Below are 17,583 nucleotides of genomic sequence, written 5' to 3' on the forward strand. Positions count from 1 at the left end.
TGGCCCACTTAACCGCTGTCAATCACTCACAATCCTGGAGCCAGGCAGGCCCAGCATGCAGCTATGCAGGCACCAGCTACAGCCCAGGTACCATTCAAGGTGTGGTTATATGTTCACCCACACCCTTGAACTTCTGGGCCACTGTAAAAGCAGAAAAGCTAATGCAGCCAGGCAAGGCTCATGCTGGGCTGGGAGAGCTGCAGAGGGACTGGGGTAAGTCACTATTTACACACTGAAGAATGACCCGGAAGTACTTAGGAGTTGGTTAACACCTTCTTTGACCCTATGCGTGTAAGACCAAGGAAGGCATGTTCAAGATCAGCTCTGAAAGAATGAAGGTGAGGCTGGAAGAGGTCTTTGGAGGCCTTAGTAAAAGTCACGACATCAAAAAGAACTAAATATGGATCTAAAGACAACAGCCAAATCAGACCAGTGCATGAGAGCAAATGCACTGGGGGCATAAAGAATGCAACAAGCGACTTCAAGAGCACACATAGCTGCATGAAATTGGGAAATTGGGGCTTTACCCTTAGATTTTAAACTGAGAAGTATTACACAGAGGCTTGGAAGCTCTGAGAAACAGAAACTATGTTCTCACCGGAAACACTGAGATGACATACTTACTGAATTCTGGCGACTACTGAGAGTCCAATGAAAGACAGAGACCCTGCAGTTTGCCAGCAGTAGTCTGACAGAACAAGTAAAAGCTGCCTTTTCATCAGAAACTAATCTGTCCTGCAGAAGAACCAAGCCTGCTATAGTTGGTCTGTTGCAGGTGTGTAAACAAGGCCAGCATAACCTGTCACCAACTGACCTGCATCTCTTATGTAACCGATTTTACCCATGGGTGGAGATAATAACAGAAAGGCCTTGGATCAGATTCTACAGAGTAAGAGAGATAGAAGAGGCTGGGTTAGGAACTCATCTACAGGACCAAGGAGCCAAGGGTCAGCTGAGAGGTCCGATTGTTCCCTACTGTGTCCCTGGCAGTACAGAAGATGCAGATAGAAGGGAGGTGGTCAAGGACAGGCAGAGGACTATGTTTGAGAAGCCATCAATGGCCGTAAGTCTAGTTTGAAAGATTCTGGAAGCCTGCCACTTTCCTCAAAGTCACTGTGTCAATACAGGGCATTGATGCCCTATAGTGGCCTTTCATCACATCACTGATTGAGCTGAGAGTTCAGCAGCTCAATGCCAACCATAGTCAACAGACTCTGAGTTTATGAGAGGCTTGGGGTGACCAACCCGGTAAAATTCTTGCACCTTTGGTGCTTGTGAAATGAATCTGGAACACTATACTGCATTCTTTCCTTAGACTCACTGTCTTCCAGGAGAGAGGTAATTAGGCAGTAGGGCAGGGACATGGATGTTTTGTTAAGACAGATACTTCCTATGCCAGAAAACCACTCTTGGGTTTTGTCCCGACTGCAGCAGACCTGTGGTAAGTTGTGGGTCTGACTGACTGTAGGCTGAGTGCTTCTTTCCACTGCCACAACACTGTGTGCAGATTAGACACTTGCAACCGGGTTCCCTTTAGCACTTAGCTGAGCTGACTTCCATTTCAGATGCTTTCGGATAATAAAACATCATGAATACGCATCAGATCTACTCTTAGATAAATAATAATTACTTGGGGATTGATAGGCTGAAAGAGAATTGCTTGGATAATGGATAAGTATTCAATGGGAAACTTGGGGAACTGCTGAGCCTTGGAATGGGCCAGGGCTGAAATGCTCAGGCCTTCTTCCTGTCATCCTGTACCCTGAGCAGGAGAGTCTCAGACTGTCATGCTGTCATCAGCCAGAGATGGATTCTTTCTTTTGACAAAGAATGATATTTTTTCCCCAAACATAAGAAGGCATTAGTGACATCCTCTTTCTCTGTCACTGTTCTGGATACACCTGTAAATCCTCCCACCTGGCGCGGCATCTCCTCTGTTTTCCCACCCCCACCCCACCTTTGAGGCTCTATCTAGTACCTTGGAGCAGCATCCCACTGATTCCAAGTCTCCTGAAATGTGGAACAAAGTGACCCACAAGGCTGGTGCCTCGGGTACAGTCAGCGAAGGCAAGATGACAAGAGAGCTCTTTAAAGCCACACCCTTGCTGATTTGATTAAGGATAGGCTGCCGGATGCTTCCTGAAAGTGTACAGAGGAAAGACTCACTCTGCCAGCGGGCTTTGCTTCACTCAGGAGTCAGGAGAAGAGGAGGCAGGACACACAAGAAGGAAGTTCTTTCCACAGAAGCCTGCTTCTTATACTGCAGAACATGGGCAATCCAGGCACGCTGTCAAATCTAGCAGACTTAGAAGGCTGGTGTATACAGTGGCCTTCCCAGATAACTTTCCAACCATCCTCTCTTCCTGACCACCTTCACCTACCCACATAATTCCTGACCCTGTCTGGAACTCAAGCATGTTTCTTCACCATCCCTGACTTGCCCATAACAGAGAGAAGGCTCAGCCTACTGGTCTCCAAGGAAGTACGAATTACCAGTGTCCTCCATAGAAATCAAACTCAAGGATTCCTCTAAAAACAAGCAAGGGTGATCAGCCCAATCTCTCACAAAGCAGCTATATTCCAACCCGACTTCAGGGCAGAGACTCCATCTGGATGCTAAGAGGTAGCCAGTTCTTCTCAAATGGCTCAGATCATCTACCTAAATTCCTAAAAGTTCATTGCTATTATAATGAATTTCTAATCAAGTACTGTCTGGAATAAGTGGACCACTAATGGAGTCTTGAGTATCCATTATGGTCAAGAGTGTTTGGGATGCCAGAGTAGCAGTCTGTGCAAGGATGCTGGGCACAGATTCATACTTTGAGCCGTTTTGAGAGTTGTATCATAGCCACACCTGTCCTAACTCCAAGGGCATCCCTTCCCACCCCAAACACAAGGAAACAAGGCAGGAAAGGGAGGGAGGGCCTGTGTACATCTTTTTTCCTTGGTAAGATCAAGTCATTATCCAACAACATCAGCCAAGCCAGCCAAGCCTAATTCAGAGCGAGGGATACATGGGGAACCAATGTGTTTCGTTTTGTTTTGTTTTCCATTTTAACCGCAGTCCCCATCTGTCCCCCCTCCCCTTTGACTTCCCGGAACCCCAACAAGCAATGAACCCATAGCATGAGCAGTTTCCTTAGAGCTCCCTAGGTTTTAAACCTGCCCTGAGCCCCTCGCTAGGGAAGGTGCGTCAAGCCCATGAGAGTGGAGCCTGTGAAGAAGGGAGGAGGCTGAGGAGAACCTGGGCCACAGCCACTTGTGTCTGCTGCTGCTGCTGCTGGAGGAGCTGCTGGAGGAGCTGCATCTGGTGGTGAGTGGACAGGGGAGTCCCTGTGCCCAAGCCCGGCGGCTTCGAGGAAGAGGAAGGGAGCAGCATGCGAGGGGAGGCTGTCAGTATGGGCTCCTGAGGGTGGGGTGAGACCTGGGAAGAGAAGACAGAACATGGCTCAGAGGCAGAAGCCACCATTGAGGTCCCACTCTCACTGTAATAACATTCATGGTGGGTTCACGGGCAGAGCAAAACCCATACACTGGAGATGCTCCGTCTTGAATGACAGAAGAATAGCTCCTCGGAGGAAATGCTGGCACACCTGCGCTTGGACCACACAGTCAGAAAGGCTCATCTTCATACTTTGGTAACACTTGCTGCTACAGTATGAGATAGGCAGCTGGTAAAATATTTCTTAGTTCTTATTTCCAATTATATACCTTAAATTGGGGTTCTATCTTTAGAATCTATGTCTAGATACATGGCTACCTATCATGCTGCTACAAGAACACGAGGGAGATAGCCCCAGTTCTTTCCTGTGCTTCCTCTTCCAGGGTCAGATGTTCTTTCCTCTCTTTTTCTATAGTGAGGTAGAACATTTAGATATCACAACAAAGGACCCTCACAGGGGGACCTCTGTGAGTTAGGTGACCACAGCTGCTGTCTCTCTCTCCTGAATGGACACTTTCACCCAGACAGTTCCTATAAGTCAGAGTTCAATGTGAGGGAGGTATGTCCTGTTTCTGGTGGCTCTGCTGATCTTCAGACACATAGGAAAAAGGCACCCGGGACAAAGGCCTATTGCCACTTGAGGCTAAGTAATGAGGCATCAGAGGAAACAGGAGGCACTGCACACCAAGCTACACAGGTGTTTCCTCATGAGCTGGCCTGATGGAGGATGACCTGGGAACCCCAGGGTCACACCACCAGTCAGGAACTTTCCCTTTGGCTTTTATTTTTCTTAGTCTAATTGTCTTCAGGTTTGAATTTAGTCTCAAGGCTCTTGGGGTTTGTTTCCCGGGTTATATGAGAAGCCCCCTTAGGCTTTAGTCATCCCATCTGTGGAATGCCAGGCTTGAGGGTGAGGAGGACTGCCTCCGTGTGGTTTCTAACATGCAGTGAGCCAGTTTCCAGATTCAACAGAGCTGTTATGCAAGGGTTTTGAAGACACACAACCAGTAGACAAGGTGAGAGGGCTCAAACAGCCTGGTGTTTGTTTGTTTGTTTGTTTGTTTTCGCTAAGTCACGTGATTACTTATATCACTTTGATCTTCCGGATGAGCCCTGCACACATACAAGATGCTGATGTGTAGGGAACAAGGCAATAGAACATTGATGAGAGTCCTCAGGTGGGCAACACACCTCAGAAACGAACTCCACAGCACTCTCTCTTGTATCAGTGGCTGCTGAGTCCGAGCAGGTCAGACCCCTCTAGGAGGTAATGAATATGCTCGCACACTGCCATGGAGTGACAGAGCACCTCACTCTGAGGCTGCCACAGCAGGAGCTGTGAGACAACTGAGGGCCCAGAGTCACAGCTGTCACCCAGCTTGCTCACAGGCACCCGGACCACACATGAAGATCACCTACCGTTGAGTCTATGTGGGAGCCTCCGTCCTTCCCTACAGCATCCAGATCAGTCACACCTCGGCTGAATTCCAGAATGTCATTCCCGGGGAGTGGGACCTCCACAGCGTCAATGTCGGTCTCCTCTGCAGTGGCTGTGGAGACCCTCTCAGCTCCCGTGAGCTGGCGGCCTGCGGGGATAACAGGGAAGGGAACCACAACATGTGGAACAACTGTACCTCTTTAATGTGTTAGCTCTCAGTCACTCAAGCTCAGGCATGCCATGGGCTGACATGTCACACACCCTTTCGATCGAGGCACACGAATACACCTTTTTAACCCAGTGTGCTATGTCTCTTCAGTATCATCCTAAAGTCCAGAAACAAATGAACATTCTCAAGCTGGATGCCTGGTACATTTCTATCAGCAAGATGTAAAGATTCTAGAAGAAAAGGGTTGCTATCTCTACTGCATCCCAGCTCAGGCCTCAGCTTCCACGGTCCACAGAGACTATCTCCTTACCCTATATTTGGGATTTCATTTGTCACCATGTTTTCCTGTTTTGAGATGGGGGCTTCACTCTGTAGCCCAAGATAGCCCAGAACACACTCGCTAGCCAAGGCTAGCCTCCAACCTATGCCCTTCTTCCTTTCTCTGCCTCCCGAGTACTGGGATTACAGGCATGGGCCCTGTAGGTTCATCACTGTTGCCTTCAAATACAATTCCCTAATAGTTTTCAGGGACCAAGCAGCAGTTGGAACATAGAGTAGGCAGGCTGGTGACAGCGGGGTGAAATCCCTAATGTTGGAGCTAGCCCAGACAACCAGGTGTGAGGCATGTATCTACCGTGCAGAGCAATTGTGTAAGTGCTCTGACAGGAAAGGCTTCCCTGATGCAAGGGTTAAGCTCTGATAGGAAAGGTATCTCGACAGTCAGGAATCAAGGAATACCACAAACTCACAATGTACAACAAACCCCACATATGAGGTAGGTGTATTGGAAGAGACACAAGATGGTGGCTGTCTCTGCCAAGGTGAAAAGCCATAGAAAACTGAGCAGGAGGCAGGCTTTATATAGGTTTTCTTGAAGTTGAGTTTTTCAGGATGGTCATTGGAGAGGTTGAAATCCAAGCCCAGGGATTGGTGGGATTTCATGCTCAGGGATGTGAAAGTATTCTTATACCCAACAAAGTGGCTGTAAATCCTTCCTATGCAAATGTGCCCAGTGCTCTGGGGAAATAAGCCTGGTATTTACAAGTCAATAGCATGCTTGGTTTTCCTCTGGGAACTGAGGGGATGCCCCACTCCCTATGAGGGGCACAAAGGCAGTTGGTCTTGACTGCAGACTGCTAGGGCACCAATTCTGATCTCCTTGGAAAACTAGCAGACACCGAGCCCAGGACTAACCAGGCTAAGCATGTGGATGGAGAACTAGAGAAAGATTCAGCCTGTGGACAGAAATCTGCCATGAGCACAGGTATGTCTGAAAAGAACCCAGGGACCACATCTGGGAGAAACTTTAGCACTTAACGGGGAGGTAGAAGGGTCTGTAGGGGATGCTGAAAACAGATCGTAGAGACAAGGGGGAAAGAACGGAAACACTAATCTAAAAACGAAGTTGGACAGACAGAAATAGAGACTACAATGGCAGTTCCCACGGGTAAAGGCAGGAGACACTAGAAGGTGAAGGGACACAGGTTGCAGGTATACTGGGTGAGTAGCCTGGAGCGCTAACTTAGGCCATGGGAGTTGGCTACTAAGACACACACTCATTTGCTCAGTGTAGAATAGGCATTCTTGCCAAACACATGGAGGGATTATATGTGTATCCATATATGCATATATTTTTGGTTTTTTGAAGCTGGCCTTAAACTCTTCCTATGTCAGCCTCCTTGGATGCTAAGATGACAAGTGTATGTCACACTGCCCCAGGTTTTTATTTACTTATTTTTATTCCCTTGTATGTATGTGTTTGGGTGAGGATGTGCCAATGTGTCCCTGTGTGCACTTGCATGGGTCCCCAGCGATGTGGGTGCCAGGGATCAAACAGAGGTTGATAGCCTTGACAGCATCTTTACCTGGTGAGCTCTTGTGCTGGGCCCTAGCAGCTTTTATTTTCAATAAGCCCTTCAAAGGGCACACACACACCCACACACACACCCACACATACACCCCACACTGGACAGTTGCTACATGGGAGAAGGCTTACCTCCAAGGAAACGGGATCTCACCCAGGAAACCCTCTCCAGGAGGATTCTGAATGAGGGTTGGTATGTTCCACCAAATGGGCAATAAAGGATTGAAAGCACTGGCCCCATCTTGGGCTGATCCTCAGGGAGAGCCAAGGGCAGCTGTTGCCAAAAGATTCAAAAGATATACCTCCTTCACTGCACAGGGAGCAGGAGAAGAAGGAGGGAAAGAAGAAAGACAGGTGCAGAGCAAGGAAGGGGAGAGGAGACAGGGGTGCCAGTGAATAACAGTGCTAAAATCCCTGCTGAATCCCAGAAGAGAAAGTGCAGACATCAAAGAAGCCAGGGGAGCCTCCAGCCCTTGCCCTTTCCAATTTCCAAGTGTAAATAAGTTTCCTCTGTACAATAACGGGCCTACCATCCCACCACCACCACCGGCAGGGCACCACTGGAAAGATAAACACTACATTCATTGAAAAGCTCCCAAACACAGAAGTCGATCCCCACAGGAAACCACCCGTTTTCCTCTGGACCTTCACTGGAAAATCCTTTTGAGGAAAGCAGATGGGAAAAAAGAAACTAGGTTGCCTGTAGTTTATGCACAACAAGAAGGTGTGTTGGAGGTATAAAGGAAGGGACTAGAAGAAGGCAGTGAGCAGCCTTCCTGAAGAAGAAAGGGTTCCAATCCCAGATCCAAAAGTACCGGCTTCTGAACCTTGAGGTAATCCCAACCTCATGATCACACTCAAGTCACTCTGCTCACACTGCTAGTCACACTGCTGCTGCTGTGAGCCTGCAGTATACCAGGCCCTGCATTCATTTTGCCTGCACTCTTTCAGTGCCTCGGAGGAGAACCAGCATCTAACAGTTTGCAGTTTGCTGGAGATCTTGAGTGGGCAAGGTAGGGCCAGGATCAAAGTTCAGCTGCCTAAGAGTTCCTGTGGCCTCTTAGCACCTCACTGCCCCCTTGCTTCTGTGACAGCCAGCAGTCAGGGCTAAAGGGTCAAGGCATCACAGAATCCAGGCATCCAGAAAACATTATTCTAGAGGTAGATACAAATACCTTTTTTAGTTGCAATTAATATTTAATAGACCCTACATCAATTAAGTAGATGCCTATATGTGGGTAGACTCATCTGATCAGATGGAGGTTCGAACAGAACAAAGACTAATTAATCTCCATGAAGAAGAGAGGATCCACCAGCAGACTGACTTCACACTCAAATTCACTCTTCCCTGGATCTCCAACATGCAAACTACTGACTTACCAGGCTTCTAGCCATAAGAAACAATTATTTAAAATGAACCTCCCATTAAACACAGGCACAGAGATAGAAAGGAGGAAAGAGGTTTCTATGGAGCTATTTCAAGCTAAATTTAGTTGCCAGGGAGAGAAGAGTCCTCAGTGGAACTGGGGTGGTCTTGGTGATGCAGCTTTCTAAGTCATCCACACTTCTGGGAGGAGCCCCGATAAACTCACTGGTTTACAAAACCAGACGTGGGTGTTCTTTGCTGTCAGTGGCTACTATGGGCTTATTCAAAACATTTGTCCATATATGTACAGGAGAAGTCACACAGCACACACACCTACACACAGTAATAGAAACACACAAATAACACGTCATGCATACTCTCCCTGTCACGTAACTCTAAGGCCACATCCTCATCTAGACCAGCAGGTGCCTCCCTTCCTCACACAGGGAAGCCAGCGTGACTTAAGAGTGGTGGCGCACGCCTTTAATCCCAGCACTCGGGAGGCAGAGGCAGGCGGATTTCTGAGTTCGAGGCCAGCCTGGTCTACAAAGTGAGCGCCAGGACAGCCGGAGCTATAAAGAGAAACCCTGTCTCGAAAAACCAAAAAAAAAAAAAAAAAAAAAAAAAAAAGTGTGCCAATTCACACTTGACTGACGCTGAAAAGACACAGTGGATGAAGCTTTGGTGTCTTAAACCTTGGCCTGAAGAAAGCAGGCAGGGCATATTAGTTTGTTTTCTACTGCTGGGACAAGCATTATGACCAAAGGCAATTTGGGGAGGGCAGGGTTTGTGTCCCTTATACATCTTGTCACCACCCATCACTGAGGGAAGTCAAGGCGGAACCCAAGTAGAAGCAGAAACATGGAGGAGGGCTACTTACTATGTTGCTCAGCCTGCTTTCTTTTTATCTTATTTTTCTTTTTGGTTTTTAGAGACAAGGTTTCTCTGTGTAGTCCTGACTCTCCTCGAATTCACTTTGCCAACCAGGCTGGCCTTGAACTCAGAGATCTACATTGCCTCTGTCTCCTGAGTGTTGAGATTAAAGGAATGCACCACCACTACCTGGCAGCCTACTTTCTTATAAAACCATATACCACCTGCCCAGGGGTGGCATTTACATAGTGGACTGAGCCTTGCCACATCAATCATTAATCAAGAAAATCACAATTGTGCCACACAGCACAATCTGATATAAGTAATTTCTCGATTGAAGTTGTCTCTTCCTAGGTGACTCTAGTTTATGTCAAAATGATAAAAACGAACCACCATTCTGGGCCCAATCTGACCTGTGGAATACCGATTACACAATTACACCCTCTTTAAGGTGTGTGGAAAATGCCAAGCAGCTGACAACTCATGTATATTAATGTGAGCTAAGAAAATTATCTCTAGAAAGGCAATAGACCAGGCCAGGTACGGTGGTGCCTTTAATCCTACCTAGCACAGAGGCAGGAGGATCTCTGTGAGTTTGAAGCCAGCCTGGTATACATAGCAACTTCTAGGACAGACAAGGCTACATAAAGAGATCCTGTCTTTAAAACACAAAAAAGTAAAAAGGTAACAGAACAGAGAGGTAGTGGTGCTCACCATAACTGGGGGGTGGGTGGCTACCGACTCTTCTATTACAGCCAGAAGAGAACAACCATGCTGGACTCCTCTGTAGCCACTACCACCATCGTGGTCTTCCAGCAACATTCATTCAGCTATCCGTGCTCCTCCTCTGTGTTTATCACCTCTACTCTATTAAATTCCTCCCAGCCCAAGTGTCATCCTTCACACTCAAGGAGGTGGCTTAGAAGTCACACCTGTTGAAATCTCTTCCTCTTCACGGTCATCTAAGCACAGAGTAAGCATTTTATAATGACTGGAGACAGTGGTTAAAAGGAATGCTGTCACTGGCTGCACGCACTGACTGTTTGTCAATTTATTGGACAAGTAATCACTGTGCTAGGGGTTTCCCATGCTCTCAAGGCTCCCAGCCCATTACAGATAGAATAATGTCTATATTATATATACATAATATATATTTCTCCACCTGGCACATGGAGGACTCAATGTTAATGCCAACAACATCATCTGGGAGCGATGAGAACCCAGGAACACAGCAGGAATCAATGTGTTTGAGTTTCTGAACAGGGAAGGGGAGAGAATGGGAGAACAGAAGCTAGAGATACGCCTCCCAAAGGAGAAAGAGAGAGTGTTCAGGATGTGGAAGAAGGCTGCATGAAGGGGACACTTGGCCACTTGGCGGAGGGCACGGCATTAACAATGGCTAAAGGTCCATGAAAAACCCAGAAGAGGAGGGAAGGAGTTTAGTGTACAAGACAGGGGTGGAGAATAAGACTGGAATCAAAGAATAGGATGTGATCCCTACTGGGAACACCATAGACTGCCCAGAGTTATCGCCTCGCCATGCTGGGAAATCACAGCAACTCACCCAGCAGACGGCGGCAGGAGCTGGCGTTGGAAGGAATACATACTTCCTCCTGCACAAAATAAGACCTAGTGGCAGTTCTCACTACCATGCTGGCCCAGGCATCCTGACCTCCCTGGCCAGCAGCTGAGGGACAGAGTTGATTAGCTACTTGGAAATTACAGCAACCAGTTCAGACAGGACTTCTGTGATGCCAATGGTCTTCAAATGCTCAGCTTCTGGGCACCACCCTGTGTCTAGTCCCCTCCGCTCTAGGAGTAAGCAGCTTCACCAGAGACAATGTTGGCTACTTTCTGGTTAGAATCTCTTCATGTATGTATATTCCAGCTGCCAATGCGAGCATGGGTTTGAGAGCTCTTGAGATGTAAGCTGCCATTCTCCACTAACAAGGTAGTAGGGCACTGGCAAAGAAGTGTTAGTAGAGGTTGGGGTTGGGGTTCAGTCTACACTGTGCTTGCAAGATTAGAGTTTGGTCCCTGGAATCCAGGAGGGAAAAAGCCACACATGGTGGGAATGTACTTGTAATCCCAGCATTTGTGAGGGAGAGAGGGAGAACCCAGGGGCTTGCTGGTCAGTGTCACAGCCTAGGCGATGAGGTCTAGCCCAGCAGGAGAACTTGTTTCAAACAGCAAGAAGAAGAAGAAGAAGAAGAAGAAGAAGAAGAAGAAGAAGAAGAAGAAGAAGAAGAAGAAGAAGAAGAAGAAGAAGAAGAAGAAGAAGAGGAGCAGGAGAACTTGTTTCAAACAGCAAGAAGAAGAAGAAGAAGAAGAAGAAGAAGAAGAAGAAGAAGAAGAAGAAGAGGAGGAGGAGGAGGAGGAGGAGGAGGAGGAGGAGGAGGAGGTAGTGAATGACACCCAAGATTGTCCTTTCGCTTCCACACATATTCACAGAGCATGTATACACACATGTGCATAAACATACATCCACAGTCATATATACAAAAGGAATGCCGACAGACAGGTAGCAGTCTATAGTATCCTACAGTGCAGAAGTGAGCAGACAGATTCCATTCTCTGAGTAAAGTGGTCAGACATAAGTCTCACAGAGCATCCAAGAGAGGCCAGGAACTCTCTCTATTGTACTCTCTACTCATAACTACACATGCATGTGAAGTGTTTGCCAAAGTCTGCCTGTGACCCCCAAGCCCGACGTCTCAGAGCACAGAGGTTGAAAGGTTTTAAATTTACGTTAGTATCATGGCCCGTCCTAAGCACCAAGTGGTCCAGCACACACAGGAAGACACAAGGCTCTGCCTAGTGATAATTTGTATTAGCCAAGGTCACTGTGGTGCTCGAGGTAGCCAGAGAGCACCCTTAGTTGGTACAAATGAGTGAGCCAAGGAAGAAGCAAGGTGACTCCCTGGGGTCACATAAACACAGAGCACTAGATGAAATGCCAGGTTTCCCTAATTTATGACTAATAAATGTCCAGGGTAGAAAAGTTGTAAGTGCAGTGGGGAGCAGGTCTTCTGGCCACCTCAGTCACCCAGCAACCTTTTACAGAGTGATTCATGTCCCCACTTTCTTGCGTATCATGCTGTAAAGGTTCTGTGCATAGTAAACTTGTATGTGCACACAGATAAAACATACATGTATACTCACATATATACAGATAATTATTCCTATGTGCTTATAATAATAAAATGTAATTGGTAGCAAGTATAGCCATAGTTCTAGAACTTGATTTTTAAAAAATGAACAAAATATCTTAAGATGGCTTTATGCCAGTCACATTAACGGGTTCAGTCTTCTTAGCCACTGTGCGGTAGTCTCCTTTTGTATTTTGGAGTGATTTCATAGCCAGGCATGGTGGTGTATATGTTTAATCATGAGAGAAGTGGCAGGGAGGCAGGGAGGCAGGGAGGCAGAGGGACAGAGGGGCTGTGACAGAGGCAGAGGTACTGGCAGAGACACAGTCAGAGGCAAGTGGATCTCTGCAAGTCTGAGGCTAGTCTACTTAGGAAGTTCCAGGATAGCCAGTCCTACATAGTGAGACACTGCCTCAAAAAAACTGCCTTTTATAATCCTTTGGTTTTATAACTGATTCTACACTTATATAACCGTATAGAATGTTCATCACTTCACATGTATAGGTCTATCTTTAGAATACATTCTTAGAGACACTATGAGGATATTTTAAGAGTCAAAAGGCATGTAAAATTTCAAGTTGCATAGATATTTACACATTATTCTCCCCAGGGATTCTAAATCAGCACTTGTGCCTGGCTCTGGCTCTGACCTCCTGCAGCACCTTTGCCTGGCTCTGGCTCTGACCTCCTGCTGTGAGTCGCTCAGTTACTTTACCTCAGTACAGCTATACCTAGTCACATATACAGGAATATTTATTTAAATGTAGAAAGCCAGTCCCTTATTATTTGCTTTTTCTAGAAAACGTCTACCCTTGTTTTTAAAACTCTCACACATTTGTACTAAAACAATAAGAGCTAACATGCAGATGTCTAGTGCTTTCTATGTACCAAGCATCAGACTTGGCCTTTTAAAGTATGTCAGCTACTGTAATTACACTGTGCCTCTGAGGCACACACTATGAGCTATTTTTCAGAAGCATAGGTTAAGGCTGAGTAGAACATACCCATGACGACATGTAGCCTGGTAGCTACAGTGCAAACCAAGAGTCTGTCTGTCCAACCACATGGCAATATTGCTATTTAAGTATAAGATTTATTTTTGTGATTTTTCTAGCTGTTTTGTTGTTTTTAAGACAAAGTCTCTATAAAAAAAAAAAAAGTTGCCCTTGAACTCATGATTCTCCTGCCTCTTCCCCTCTGTTTTCTAACTTTTTGGCTTGAATGCTTAATTCATCTGACGATCAGGATGTCTCATCTGCTAAAGCCAATGACCTTTGTGTTTTCCCTTGGGTACCATTTTAATTATACTCCATAGGCTTTTTGAATGGTGTAGTATGTGCCTACCCAAGATTACCATGATGTCGCCTTTGCTGTTAGAAATCTTTGCCATGTAAAACACAGAATTCATGTTTATGATGTTCGAGTTTTCTATTCATTACTATGATGTAGCCTTCCATTTTTCAAGCAGAATATGTAATCTATTTTTAAACACTATCTTTGTTAAACTGTCAACGGACTTCTTTTCCTGTCGAAGTAGTCATAGTGGATGTTATTTCTGACTAGTTGTTATTGGAACACATTAACACCATCTCTCGTGCAGGAAGCTGAGGCAGGAGGAGTTCACATTTAAGGTCAGTCAGTCTGTGCTACACACTAAAAACTTGTCACAAAACTAAAATAAACAAAAAGAGAACAAAAGAAAAAAACATAAATGGTTGCAATGGTGAAATGATTAGAATTAGTTTTTAGGTAACTTAATAGGCTGGCTCTTAGGGGAGGGTCTACTCTTCCATCCTGGGTCCTCTCCTTCTGCAGCCATGGTGCCTACCTGGGTCTCCTGAGCCATCGCTGTTCCTCTCGCTCTCCCCATCTTCCTGACCATCTGCATTCTGCTGTGTGTGCTGCAGGCTCAGCTTGTGGCAAACTTCGAAGGCCTGTCCCACTGTCCGCACGATTCTCATAGCTTGACTCTGGGAAGGAAGAAGGAAACAGAGAAGGATGCAGATTCTGCAAGGACACAATAGACTGCTGTGGCTGAGGATGCGCAAGGTGATCAGAAATCCAGGCAGGCAGAAAAGGAAAGAGATGGAAATATCCAACATTTCTCAGACGAACAGTTACTCTAGAAATAGCACCTATGTCACCCCAGTTCGGAGGCAATCGTCACCTGAAGACAGGTGCCAGAGGCAAGGGTTCCAATTCTGGACTTAGAACCTGACGTGGCCTCATTTTGTCCCTTCCTGAGCAAAAGTAGTTCTGATTCTTCAGAATCTGTCACCAGCCACTATCAAATGTCCAATGAGCCCACTAAACTAGGAGGGACTCGGCCATCTTCAAATGTCAGCTTTCCTAGGCGCTTCCGTGGATGGTACTCTGTGGGGCTAGAACGGCAAAGGCAGAACCACCTGAAGCCTGGCAGCCACACACACCCATGGCGGCCAGCAGAGAGTAGAGACATGTCTCTCCCGGCCTTTCTTTAAGACATTATATATCCAGGTCTGTCCACCAGCTATACACACCAGAGGGAATCTCTTCAGTCAACGGTATTAGGAAGAGTAAATATTCACACGCAGAGACTCCCGTCTTACAACATATGTAGAAATTAACAAAATCACAACATATGTAATTAACACCTTACAACATATGTAGGAATCAATTCGACTGGATTAAAGATTTAGGAATTGAAACTATAAAGCTACTCAAAGAAATCAGGAATGAAGCCCCAGGCCCTGGACGTGGTGCAGTTCTTTTCTTGCTTTTATTCTGCTTCTTAACTTCTTCCTTTAGGACCCCGATAGGAGTGCACCTAGTCTTCCAGGATTCTAACACTTAATAAGGAGAGGTAGGGAAGGCAGAGAAACCTTCCCAGACATAACAGGCACAAGTTGGGAGAAAGGGAAGGTGGTCCCTGGATGTGGTCTCAAAGGTTTTCCACTGGTTTAATCAGTTTGTATAATTTGATGATGAGTGACCTCTCACCCACTTTCAAGTATTGAAAATGAAAAGTATGTAAAATATCTCAGAGCCCAGAGTGAAGAAAGAAAGCCAAAGATCTCTCCATCATCAACTGTGGGCTACTTCACTAGACTTGACCTTATGCTTCAATTGAGCAGTAGCCGTGCTCTGAATGATCTGAGTTTGGGTGTGACTACTACACACTGACAGCATACAGTCTGTGGATTGTGTTCAAGACCTACCCCCACTCAGGGGACATTACCAGTCAAGTAGGGTCTATCAGAACAAGGCAGCTGATACTGCATTGCTACACTAATGTCCAGTGCTTTGGTAGGCCTAGGACATCCTGCTGGGGTTATACTTTGATTCATTTATTCATCTCAGGATATTGATATTTGTCTGTATCGTCCATAGTATATTTGTGAACTCCTTCCAAATACATGAGAACCTGTACTTTGAAGGCATGGTACCTAACAAATCAATGACAAACATGACAACTTTCTACATCTCTCTTTATTATTACACTGCTGCTGCTGCTGCTGCTGCTGCTGCTACTACTGATAAATGATTTGAGAATTTCATACAATATATTTTGATCGTATTCACTTAAATTCTTCTCTTTAACTCTTCTCCACACTACCCCATATGCCTACCCCTCCAAACTTCATGCCCCCTTCCTCCTTTTTAATAATGCATCGACTATGCATCCATACACTTCTGTGGGGCTATTCAGTGGAGTGTGAGCAACTTCATCAGGAGCTACACCTTTAAGGAAAGCTGACTGTCTTTGCTCTAAAAACCTCAAATTGTCCCTACTTCCTCAATGAGGGGTGGGCTCACAGATCCCTCCCACTCTATACTAGAACACCGACTGCCTTAACTTTGTGTAGATCATGTGCAGGTAACTACAGCTGCTGTGGGTTCACGAGTGCATCTCCATCACTTTTGACCATAAAGATGCTCCCTGGTCAGGAGGTTCAACAAGGAAGCTCAACCCTCAGGTGAAAAGATGTGCTCCAGACTCAGTGATGACCCTGTGCCCATCTTCTGGCTTTCCCTCTCTATCTCTTTTCTGCAAAGAATAACAGGCTGCCTATCTGTAATGGTTTGTATATGCTCGGCCCAGGGAGTGGCACTATTAGAAGGTGTGGCCCTGTTGGAGTAGGTGTGTCACTGTGGGCATGGGTTTAAAACCCTCACCCTAGCTGCCTGAAAGCCAGTATTCTGATATCAGCCTTCAGATGAAGAAAGACATAGCACTCTCAGCTCTGCCAGGACCATGCCTGGCTGGATCCTGCCATGCTCCCACCTTGATGATGATGGACTGAACCTCTGAACCTGTAAGCTGGCCACAATTACATGGTGTCCTTAAAAGAGTTGCCTTGGTCATGGTGTCTTTTCACAGTGGTAAAACCCTAACTCAGACACTATGGCTTCTCAATGGCAAACGGTAAACGGCGAAGCTCATTCACCAAGGTACTGCACGTGTGGGCTTTCTTCTGCCTGCCGATGTCCGTGCATGGAAAATTTCACTCCCCCTCCCCAACTGACTTTCACAGACTTTCTTCTTCTAGAAATAAACATGGATAAGACTAAGTAATATGTAAAGACCTAGGATTCAATTTTGTGACTTTCTTATATAAATTAACCCAGAAATCTCATTCTGAGTAAATATTTTTAAGGACTGGGTAGTTTTTCCCATAGTTCCCAGGGTAAAAAAAAATCCTCAGATTCTCTCTTTAAGATACAGGCACACAGGAAACAAAATTCACTCCCAGGTGTGTTGCTATAAACTTTCAGATTTTCCCAAGAAAGAGAGGGCACAATTTCCATTCCCTCTATAAATCACAGACATTTCCATTAACTAGCTTGTAAGATATTAAAAATTTAAAGGTCCATAAACATGCCCTTGGACTATGGGATTGGACAGGAGCAAGGGTAGGATTTATAAATGTATTTTTGGATTTATATCAGAGGCTGGGTGGGTGGGAAAGGCCTTTACGGAGGATTTTTATCTCTCATGTATCCGAAGCTGATAACGGATGGCGCTCAGAACCGAGCACATAAAGCCTCTGGCTCACTCTTCTGCCACCTTCAGCAAGAACAGAGGTGTGGGCACATCTACACGTTCGGCTGCTTAGAAGCCCAAAATGGCTATAAGGATGCACATTGGTTTTAATGCTCAGTACATACAGTACTTTGACATTGGAGTGCATTTTCTAGAATCAACAACTGACTGTGAACTCTATTTGATTCCCTTGAAGATGAAGGCCATACTGGGTGTGCCTTCCCCCTTGTTGGAAGGGGCACGTTGTCCCCTCCGCCCC

General features: G+C 46.0%; 1 protein-coding gene across 4 annotated transcripts in view; it reads right to left on the reverse strand.

The window, feature by feature from the left end:
• CUNH1orf226 (chromosome unknown C1orf226 homolog) overlaps positions 1-17,583 on the reverse strand; it is a 295,496-nt gene that overhangs the window by 25,230 nt on the left and 252,683 nt on the right. For all 4 annotated transcript variants that reach the window (XR_015048409.1, XM_085842790.1, XM_021163356.3 and 1 more), the window contains exons 6-8: positions 14,130-14,271; positions 4,862-5,028; positions 3,245-3,424 (exon numbers count right to left, since the gene is read on the reverse strand). Coding sequence is in view for 3 of the 4 variants with exons in the window: in XM_085842790.1 (XP_085698916.1) it covers positions 3,245-3,424; positions 4,862-5,028; positions 14,130-14,271 (489 nt within the window). In the remaining variant the exon portion in view is untranslated. The remainder of the gene's footprint in view (positions 1-3,244; positions 3,425-4,861; positions 5,029-14,129; positions 14,272-17,583) is intronic.

This window comes from Mus caroli, unplaced genomic scaffold, assembly GCF_978045245.1.
Source record: "Mus caroli unplaced genomic scaffold, Mus_caroli_1 scaffold_1, whole genome shotgun sequence".
Lineage (NCBI taxonomy): Eukaryota > Metazoa > Chordata > Mammalia > Rodentia > Muridae > Mus > Mus caroli.